Genomic DNA, 11716 nt, shown 5'->3' with positions numbered 1-11716 from the left:
AAAATTTAACTAAAATAAATTGATGAACTAACTTAACTTAAATTATGAAATTCGCATATCAGATCTCCGTAACAATTTTAACACCACTGGCGTATAATAAAAATGATTAATTTATTGGAAATATCACTCATTGAAAAATATGAGTTATGTAATTATTCTAATATTTCTTTTCAATGTTATGTCTCATTTAAATCTTTATCAATTGATTCAATCATGAACTATTTATCAATGTCAGTGGTCAATGGCACTTCGTGGTATTTTGTAATAGGTTAGGAATGTATAATTCTCAGTACTCAATACAATTGTTTTATGTAGTATAATTATTTTCTTAAGTGGATAATTAAACAGTAAATTTTTATTATTCTCAAATGGGTACATGTTTCTGCAGGTGTAAACACGATCGAAATTCCAATCAACATGCAACCCGTCCCAGTCGTAGATCTAGGAATAGCAATATAGCAACGAATTTTTCTTCGGATGAAAGGAACCAAGATTATTACATGCCTGCTGGTGGTGGATCACTTTGGTGGAAATCAATGTCTCCCAAAGCTGTAGATATTTTGGTGTTAGATACGTTAAATGTGATTGGTACTCTAGTAGAAAAGTAAGTGGCTTAGACTATTACGTTTTAATTATTTATTACGCTTGTTGTGATTTTATAAAAACGCTTGAAAATTTTTTGTTATATTTATTTGAATATAATTTTTGTTATTTGGTTAAGATTTTAATATGACAGTATTTTTAAACATTGTGATATTTTACTGTTTTTCTTTGAGTATTCGTTTTTTTGGAGACCCAAATGTTTATCACTTACAGTACACAAGAGGTGCGAGTTTTTACATTGTTTTAAACACTTTAGAAATGATTTCTTATACTTAGCTAACTGATGTAAGTTTAATGTTATATAGATTATGCTCTTTATCACTGCGGAGAAACTTCAAACATTGTTTAATATAAAATGTGATTTGTGACTTCTTATTAATAAAAAAAAAAACGTTTTACCTAGGGCACATTTTTGTACGAGTATTAAGTATTCTTTTTTTGTAGGTTTTCTTCAGATTTTTTGATTTATTATTGTATCAGAAGCATAAAAAATTACTATTAAAATAGGTAATACTAATATTATAAATATTAATAAATACTATAAATAAATTATTTTAAACTAGATCGAAAATAATTTAAAAAAAAATTACATCAAAAGTTTCATGGAAGGTTTAAATCAAACAAAAATATAATACAGATATATACACATAACAGCTCATAGGCCACTCAAAGAATAGTGCACCAAAAATTAGCAAAGTACATTCTCTGTTACCTCAAGCAGTTGTTTCTGTGTGCACTTTACTGGTGTAGATGATAGAAAAAAATGAGCTATAGTCTGCATATCACCACAGTCACATGCAACAGAGTCTACAATGAAACCTCACCTATGTAAGTTTGGCCTACATCTTGTGATGCTTAAGTCCAGCCTACTCCGAGATTACCAAGTTGTCTAGTCCTCTTTGTGTTAAAGGAGAAGTTCTTCACTGGATATTTCCACCCTTTAAGATGTGTACCTCTTGTATATCACAAGATAAATCTTGCTTCCTTGGGTGCTGCAAGTTCCTGGGTGGTCATTAAGAAACTTTTCTGAGCTAAGCTGTGGCTGTGCTGGTTCATAGCCATACAAAGGATGAAGATGATCTTGGATGTTAAAGCTTTGAACTTCTCCATACCAGCTGCTACTTCACGTTGGATACTGATGCAAGCCAAACAAACAATACAGCTTCTCCAGAGGTGTATTGTGAAGTTGTAAGTAGCCCATGATGATGTGGCCTGTTTTGTTCAATGTTACATCTACTTCTTTGGTATGCCAAGGTCTGTAACATACCGGGTAGGATACTTTACTGCTGAGTGGAATAATGTAAGGGCTGAGGTTCTCACTGTATCTGGCTGTGCACCCCTAGGTTGTTCCATTTAGCTTGCACCATGTTGTTCCTTGCTGCCACTTTGTTCTTTGTTTTCAAACAATGTTTCTTCTATGTGAGGTTGCGGTCTAGGATAATACCAAGGTACCTTGGAGTTCCAAAGTGTGCCAGCTGGGTATCTCCTCAAAACTGTCAGCTTGAGCAGTGAGTGCACAGTCATCAGCATAGATGAAACGTTGAATTCCCTCAGGTAGTGGCCAATCAGAAATATACTCCATGTAATAATATAAATACATGTCCTGAGAATTCAGAATAGTCTTGGTTTTACAAATAAGCTATTACAATCAACATTACAGAAAGCGTAAACTATAAATAGATGCATAGTAGTTTTACCTAGAGTTTTTGAAGTAGTATTGAATCTGCTAATAGTACAGTGGAGAAGACAGTGTGTCATGACAGAATGTTGCAGGTAGAAAAAAGCAGTTGCTGGTTCAGCAATCCATCCCCTCCCTATGCGTCAGCTGAACTTTCTAAACTTTGATGAGTATTACATAATTATAAATATCAAAATTTTATACTATGAGACTCAGTGACAACCTGTCACTAATGTAGCATATTGTTTTCAATTGATTTAGGTTACATTAAGAACAAGCTATGTATCTGTTATTCATATACTGTTTAAGTTGTTATATTCAATCATATGAAGTAAAATATTGATTAGACCAACATCTTTAAAACATAGTTCATGATTGTAATTTTATAGTTTTTTTACATTTACTATATTAGAATTTTAGCTTTGTTAATTCTGAGAACTTAATCATTGGTATACCATACAAAGTTTTTGTACTTTAAGTATAGAATATTTGTTATTCTACCTCCCTGTTTGTAGTGTATATCAAAGTAATGCAACATTTATCCCTTCATGTAGTTTCTGTAACCAGTTGACATCTCCAGGAGTTATGGTTTTTCATGTTATTAATTTTTTTTTACTTCTGAAACCATCGTTAGGTACTGCTTAAGAGGATGAGATGAATGACAAGTAGCCTGTGAAAATGGTATGCCTGATCAGGATTGGAACCTAGGACCTCGGGATGAAAGGCCGAGATGCTATCATTCGTGCCACGGAGGCTGGCTGTTTTGTTTTATTAATTTTAATTATTTGTTCTGCATTTATTGTTATTACAAAACTCATGATGTTTGCCCGTCGTTAAAAAATATTTGACTAGCTTGAATTCAGATTATTTTATTTCTCTTAAGTTCTGTAAAATTTTGGCTTTTTATTTTAATATAATGAAAGTTTATTAATAATCTTTTTCAATAAACTAATAACTAATGAAACTGCATAACAGAATAGTATGTGATTTTGAAATTGTACAACCAATCTGTTAAAATTAACCAGTAATAGCAATAAGTTTATTTTATTTTAATTGTTTTAGTTCTACATTTTTTTAAAAATTTAGATAGCTTACAAAAAGTTTTGTCTACACGTAAAAAGTCTTGTTTTACCAAAGTTGTTTCAAAAGTAACACACTATGTGCATGCACACAAAAAATGAAGACATGGAACAACTTATGGCAAGCGGCAGTGAATAGCCTGAAATTTCATGAAGCACGCCATATTAGGTGTTCGGATGTTTATTAAGTGGATAACAGTTTCAGTGCAATCTGAAGATGAGACAGAAATGAACTGTGGTCAAATTAAAATTTGCCCATGTCAAAATCAAAACTATTTGTGTAATAATAATGATTTTAAGTTTGTATATTTGGTTAGCTGGCATCTCTCCCGCCACCACCCCATTCGGTCGCCCTAGAGCATAGACCAAATGTTCCGTGCCAAAAAACAGCTACTGTGCCTCAAAACAGATTTGCGACCTCGTTATTCCTAATGCTCCTAGTGAGCTCCTATCTTGCGTGAGCGGTTAAGCTGGGTGCCGTATAGCACCCGCTTGTGTGTCCCTACCGCTCACTTGTCAAATTAAAACTAGATCAGGGAGGCGCACCCCTTGTTACAAATTAAAACTAAAAAAGTTACAAGTTAAAAAGACGGCAATTTAAGCCGCCACGCCACGGTCGCTGTCAGCCAGCTAGTGCTTGTCCACCATTTAAAGCGCTTGGAGCTTTTACTGGCTGGTGGCCAGCCATTATTTCGGATAAGGACTTCCAACAGCTCCGCTAAAGGAATCAATAAATCCCATTTAAATTTAAAATCTAACGATGACGGTTGAACATTGCAACCTCATCGAGGAACCCCCACACGGTCCGACAATGCGGCTCTCGCCACATCGACTCGCCTTTTATGAGCGGCCAGTTTTCCCCCTGACCTCTAAGTTCCAGGTTGGCCCGGTCTCTGGCCCCCCCAAGAGCAGGGCAGTCGAACATAAGATGTTCGTTCGACTGGACCTCCTTGCAGACACACAACTCATCAGCCGCTAGGCAAAACCTAAACAGATATTGCATCAAATTCACATGGTTGGTGAGCACTTGGGCACCCGAGGCCCTTAAAAATGAATTCGAGGCATACCATCCCCCCAGATCCTGTATAAATCTATACAGGGATCTTCCCTTATTCGTGGTGTGCCATTCATGCTGCCATGCATCCATCGCGAGGCTCCATAGCCTCTTCCGCAGGCGGAAAATGGGCAACTGAACAAAATTTGGACCCGGTGCATTGTGATAGTCGTTTCGCTCCGGTTCTAGCCCGGCTCGAAACCGCATCCCAAATACCTCGGTTTCCCGACCTCTTCGCAACTTCCACATGGCTGCTCAAACTTTCACCACTAAATCGATTGGGAGAGCCTTTCCCAATATGGTGGTAGCCTCGTAGGAGGTTGTTTTAAAAACACCAGTGCATACTATTAAGGCTCTGCGCTGGGCACTCCTTAAATTTTGAAGCAGTGCTCTATTTCTATCCAACCTATGCGCCCAGACTGGTGCCGCGTATGCGATCATACTCTCGAAGACACCTCGGTACACCAAGTACATTTGGCGACCCGACAGCCTGTAGTCTTTCCGAGCAATCCTTCTAAGTTTGTGCATCACAGAGACAGCATCCGCCGCAACTTGCTTAATGTGGTTGCTAAAAAGCAACTTATCATCAAACAAAACACCTAGGTACTTATGAACCTTTACTCGGCTGACTACACAGCCTTTATATTTAATGTGGTGGTTTTGACTAGTTGATAATTTGTCTGCACCCTTCAGAAGCATAAACTTCGTCTTGGGCACAGAAATGTTTAAATTTTGCATGTCCATCCAGCCCTCGGCGGTTGACAAAGCCGCCTGTGCTCTACTTTCTAGCTGCGGTCGTGAATTACCACGAACTAAAGGGTGACAGTCATCGGCGAAAGCCTGGGCTGTGACCCCTTCTGGGAATGTCAAGCCCAGAAATCCGTCAAACACCAGGTTCCACAGCAGGGGACCGAGAACGGAACCCTGCGGGCTTCCCCTGGTGATGGATTTTTCCACAACTAGGTGCGCATCTTTAAACAGTGCCGGACGGTTAGACAAATAGTCTCTTACCACGGCCTGCAGGGCTCTGGGAACATTGCGGCGTTCCAAAGCATAGAGGACAGAACTCCAACACAAGGAAGGAAATGCTGCCTCTATATCAATAAAAATAGCCAAAACATATTTGCAGTCGGCGCTTTCCACCTCGGTAAGAGCATTTAAGATGCAATCCTCGGTGCCAACCCCTTTCATGAAGCCATATTGGCCTCGATTTAGAATACAGCTCATCTGTATATACAGCTAAGTCTGTATATAATAATTTTATGGGAAGTTTGCATGATATTAGATCGTAGCAATATACAGCATTGGCTTAAAGAGTTTAGAGAGGGCAGGTGTACAGCGGATGAGCCACGCTCTGGCCAACCATCTACTGCTATAGACAACATAAGCATCGCTGTTGCTCCTATGGTGATCAATGAAGACTGTCACATCGAAAATGAAACTGTAATATAATAAATTTCGGTACACACTGCATCTTAACACAACATTTGCACTAAAGAAATGGTCTTAGCACAATGGGTACCACACTGACTGAATGAGCAGCAAAAAGTGACACATCTTGAAGTTGCATGAAAACCACTTACACATTATGAAAGGGAAGGTAAGCAGTTATTGAATCGAATAATTGCTATTGATAAAACATGGATATGTAATTTTAAAGTGGAACTGAAATCAAAATGTCACATACAATCAAAAGTGAAGCAAATTATGACTTTTGCTTATGATAAGGAGGGTGTTATTACTATGGAAAAAGTGCCAAATGATGTTAGTTTGCTACTTAATACAGAAATTTCATTCAGAAGATTTTGCAACCCAAAATTTGGAGTGGTGTGTCAATTTTGCATAGTGCGCACCTACGTATTGCAAGTTCTATCATTGATATTTTTGTTGATTAGTTTTGGAAATGTTTTGCCATCCACCATGCAGCCCTGATTTGAGTGTGCTGAACTTTGGTCTCTTTCAAAAGTAGAAAGAACCACCCCAAGGAATTTGTTTTAGCAGTTGGGAAGAGTTATTAGCTGCTATCGTCCAGGAAATTTGGTTCTTAACAAAGATCGCCTCTTGACAGGAATTAAAAAGTCGGCAAGCATAATTTGCATACAGGGAGGATTATATTAAAGGGCTATAAACTTGATTTGGTGTTCAAAAATAAATTTTCTTTGAATTCTGATGAACTGCATTATTTTTCAGAGAATCCTCATAAGAAATGCAAAGGGAAGAAACCTACCAATTGATAAAAATAAGAGATTGAATGTAAAGAAATAACATAGAAATTGAATGTGATCTAAGGGTGTTTTGGAATGCAGGATTATTTATTATTTTATGCCTCCAAATTTTTATGAGAATTCTTTATCATAATGAACTCAGGCCATGTATCAAGCCCTAAAGCACTGAATAACAAAAATTGAAAAAGAAAAATTCAAATTTTTATATAGATATACTTTATGCATATAAAATTTATAATTTAATGTATTTATATGGAGTATTTCAGGAAATTTCTCTCATACTTTATTGATGTTTTCCTCTCATCAAAATAATGGAAAAATTAATGTAAATATAGTCTAAGATTTCGAAATCCTTAGCTAGTGAAAGATTAAGCTAGTGAAAGATTAAAATTAAGCTAGTGAAAGATTTTGCACAGGTTTCTGTTATAGGTTAATATTATACTAAAATTCTACAATCACAAATTGTTGACCAAAATTAACTGTTTTTTATACAGTATTATATGAAAAACTGAAAAAATGGATTCCTTTCTGTTTCCCAGTTTCCAAAAACATCTTTGTAAAAAAAGATTGGACTTGAGAAGTGTGCTTTTTAAGGTTTGGCATAAATTTACTTCGTCAAATTGTCAATTATTAAATAAAACTTCAAGACAACATTTGTAGATAATTTCATTTCAAGAAAATCGATTAATTTTAAGTCCACATAAACCAAATAAAATTCTTAAAAATCCATTTTTATTAAAACCAAATCCAAAAAAAAATTGAATATCTTGCTTTATAAATGAGTTAAAAGGTAGAAAATGCTGATCAGAAATATTCATTAAATTTATTTAAGTAAATTTTTTTTATTTACTATTTTAATATTTATAACTTTTTCTGAAGAATAAAAAATAAATAATGATTTTCATGATTACAGAGTAACAGATATCAGTAGATTGAATTTGTAAAAAAAATCTTGATTCTGTCAAATAAATATTTAGTAAACAAAACGTTTACTAAAGTAACGTTTGGTGACGTTACTGGAAAACAAACATTCCCAAAAAAAATATTTCATGAACATTTTTTTTTGTTGAATTCATGAAAATTAAATAAATTGAAATTTAATTAAAATTAAGATTAATAATTTCTTTTCTTTTCTTTCTTTCAGTGAGCAAGAGCCACCAGAAGTGTTAATGAAATTACATAATATTGCCGACCAGGAAGAAGGTTGGTTACAAGTTGTACAGTCAATGGTTCATGTTATTCCAGTTGATGAACCATTAGGACCTGCTGTTATTACCTTATTATTGGATGACTGCCCATTACCTAACAAGGTAAAAATTATTAAAACTTTTGTTAACGTTTTCTATATTTACCTTGTACTGGATTTTATAATTTGAGTTATAACTAATTCACACTCAGATTTTAAAATGAGTCATTTTTATCAAAAGAAAACATAAGAGATAAATGTGAGAGCTACTGTTCCATAAGTTTAATGTTTCATACATAAAAAAACCCTAGATAATTGACAGGCAAATATTACATGTAATGAAATGTGTATTAGATGAAAATCAGTTTGAGTTCTGAAAGAGCACAGAGCGCTGGTTCAAACTAGGATATTCTGACCACCTAACAAAAGCCATAATAAGAAACAAAAAACCATATAGTTGGTATTTATAGATTTGGAGTAATCACCTGATAATATAGAATGGAAAACAAATGCTTTTGAGCTCTTAATTCAGGAAGGAATGAGAGAAGGATCTAGTCTGCCTATGTTACTTTTTATCTAGTACATAGAAGAAATCATACAGGAATTGAAGAAAAAATGAGAGTGAAGTTATCCAAGGAGAAGAAAGTTTCATTAACTAATAACCATATATAGGTTAACTATAATGGTTTATAGTTAACCTATTAATGGTTAAAACTATAAACCATTTTATAGTTTAAGATAACTATAAAATAGAGATAACAAAAATTGATAAATTAATTATATTCTGCAGTTAGGGTCCAGTTTGCTAAATTAAATGTATTCAAATACTGAATTATATCTTTATTTAGTAAAATGTAACTTTAAATACTGTTGGCCAAAGTGATTTTATTTTTAGATTCAGTCTTGATTGGTAATCCTCTTCTTTCTCAATGCTTATACATCACCCGTTGATTGACTTTCTTTTCATTTCATTTAGTTCAGAGTTTACTTCCCTGCGTAGCTGAGTTACTAGTTATCAAAAGCCAATAAATATTTATATTTTATAGAATCTTTTTGATCATCTCATCTAAAATAAATGCATCATTTTATTTCTTCACTTTTTTGACATGATTTAACCATGAGGTTGAAAACTTAGTCCAGTTAATATCTATTGATCTGAATTTTTTATTAGTTAATATCTTCTTCCAACTCATTCCATTTTTTTTTCTGAAAAGTTATCATTTTAACCCCTAGTTCTAGTAAAAATGAGAAGAAAATACATTGAAAATAATGCCATCCAATAATGGCTGATTTCCATGATTCCATGGTAGCATCTTTTTCTTTCATCCAATAGCTTCTGGGTTCAAATCCTGGTAAGGCTTAAAATTTTTCTTATACAAAAGTTGTCTCTCATAAGTAGGAAATTGGTAATTAGGTGATAGGCTGTTTTTGCCAGTACTTAAAGATTAAATAATTGATAGACATTTATGATTTAAAACGAAAAAATTCAGAAATTTCCATTAGTGATGGAAAATTTCCTTCTTGTTCTTCTCTCTATTACTCTGTCTAAGAAAAATAGCAGCGGTTATTATAAAATAGAAAGTTTTATGAGAAATTGTTGAGTAGATTTCAATATATCTGATAGAAAAAAATCTTAATGTAAAATTTCATCAAAACAAATGTGGTCATAACTGCGTCACCAACAGATGAGATACCAAAAGATTGAGTTAAAGCAGGATCTTGTTTTGATGGGAAAGATTGCATGGTAGAAAAACATGTGTGTAATGAATTGTTCATTTTGTAATTAAACATTGTTTTTGTTGTATTAATTTGCTTTTTTGGCAACCTTTTCTTATAGTAATAGCGTGTGACAGAATGTTGGAAAAATATGAATTAGATGTTAACGCTTGTAAATCTATTCTTGAGTTAAAAATAAACTGGTTGTACGTAAATTGCTTGGAATCCATATTGTGTAGAAGTAAGGAACTGATAAAATGATGGATATTTCCTAAATTATAAAAATATTTTAGAGCCAAGGCAGGTGGTGGCTTTATATTTACTGAAAAGAAATAAAAAAATATAAAGCATATTGAATTATCTGATGTTCTTATGAAAGTTTTGGAGAATTTATTATTATTGACTTATAAAGAATCTTGACTCTTAATGCACATTTCAGAACTTCAATCCAGTTTTCATTTCATTATTTGAATAGAATGTGGGCAACTGTGAGTCTGGCTACTTTTAAATAAAAATTAAAAAATATAAAATAAAATAACTTTTTTTGTTTTGATACACTGCAAAGATTCTTTTTTTAGCAGTTGTGTAATTAAGAGTAATTTTCAAAAATCACATGCTGTTCTGTTATATAACACTATGTTCTGATAGTTATAATTAACTGATAGTTGATATTAATATAAAGTGTAGCTATAAATAATGCATAAAATATGTACTGTGATAAATGTATGAGATTTAGAGGCTTGATTTACCTTACAAGTTGATTTTTCATACAGTCATTACATAGACAGAGCTGTCTTGATGTATACCCGAATACAGTGGATGTGCAGGCAGAGCCGTAGAACATCATCAGGGAGGAAAGAATAAGGATTAAAGATAGCAATGGATTATGAGAAATGGACAATTTATCTGCAGATCTCTATGAATTCACAGAACTTTTTATAAAATGAAACAACTGGATGTGTGGGAGTGCTTCTGGGCATTTGACATTCATCCCATTCCTCAGGAGATTAAGAGTGTCAGGAGGAGAGAAACACATTACTGATCAAATATTTTACATTGATCACGTTCAAGTATATGATACATCAAATTTTTTTTATTTCTAAATATTAGAGAAAATTAAACACTGTCTTAGTATTGCTTAAGGATAAAAACCATTTCCAGAATTGTGTAGCTTCTGGAAATATCTTATTGTTCTACAAATTGTTTAATAATAAGAGGCACGATTCAAAAGTAAGGGCCAGTGAGTTATAAATAATGATTGGCAACACTAATTGGTTCGCGAATGTGCAGTAGTTTTAAGTGGTTTTTTGGGCATGTAACTGCTAACTGCCATCAGTTCATTGTTGTTTGCCTTTAGTGTCTCTAGTGTGTTAAAGAGAGTGCAATAGTAACAAATCCGACCAGTTGTGAAATTCAATCAGTGATTAGATTTGTAAATGCAAGAGAACTTAATGCTGCTAAAATTCAATATCAATTGTGTGAAATGTATGAGTGAAGTTGTTACCACAATGAGTGAAGGAAAAGTGAGGCAATTGTGTCATGAATTTAAGGAAGGCCGTTCAAATGTTCATGACAAACAGAGAGTAGTAGGCCTCAATAACATTAAACATATGAATACAAAAGTGAGAGAAAATTCTTGTTTTATGATTAGCAATCTTTCTCTTGAATTTTCAGATGTTTTTAAAATTACTCTAAGTTACTGTAAAATGTGTGCACGATGGTGGTAAAAATTTTACAAAAATCATAGAATGCTTTTCTCAACTGCTTTAATCACGAGGTAGGCAGATTTTTTCCCACATTGCCAATGGTGATGAAACATGGATTTTGTATGTCAGTGCTGAGATAAAACAACAATCCATGTGTGATGTCATTCTGGTCTCCTAAACCAAAAAATTCAAACAAGCCGTCTTGAAGGAAAATCATGGCAACTGTATTCTGGGAGGAAAAAGGTACTTTTGATTGATTTCATGGAACTTGGAACATCCATCACATCACAAGTCTATTATGAAACACTTTCTGTACTGCATTGTGCCATTCAAAACTGATGTTGGGGAATGCTGAGGTCAGGAATTGTTCTTCTTCTTGATAATGCATGTCCACATATGGCTCCATGCATAACAGAAGCAATTCAAAGATCTGGATGGGAGATTTTTTATCATCCCCTTACAATCCTGA

At 33.8% G+C, this 11716-nt stretch overlaps 1 protein-coding gene across 2 annotated transcripts in view; it reads left to right on the top strand.

Moving 5' to 3' along the window:
• The first annotated feature begins 248 nt into the window (after positions 1 to 248).
• Positions 249 to 11716, top strand: part of LOC142328696 (RING finger and SPRY domain-containing protein 1-like) — a 75528-nt gene continuing 64060 nt past the window's right edge. For both annotated transcript variants that reach the window (XR_012757332.1, XM_075372629.1), the window contains exons 1-2: positions 249 to 604; positions 7784 to 7949. Coding sequence is in view for 1 of the 2 variants with exons in the window: in XM_075372629.1 (XP_075228744.1) it covers positions 369 to 604; positions 7784 to 7949 (402 nt within the window). In the remaining variant the exon portion in view is untranslated. The remainder of the gene's footprint in view (positions 605 to 7783; positions 7950 to 11716) is intronic.

The sequence above is a fragment of the Lycorma delicatula genome, chromosome 8 (genome assembly GCF_047948215.1).
Source record: "Lycorma delicatula isolate Av1 chromosome 8, ASM4794821v1, whole genome shotgun sequence".
Classification (NCBI taxonomy): domain Eukaryota; kingdom Metazoa; phylum Arthropoda; class Insecta; order Hemiptera; family Fulgoridae; genus Lycorma; species Lycorma delicatula.
Note: the sequence above shows the minus strand (reverse complement) of the source record. Positions and strands in the feature narration are given on the sequence as shown.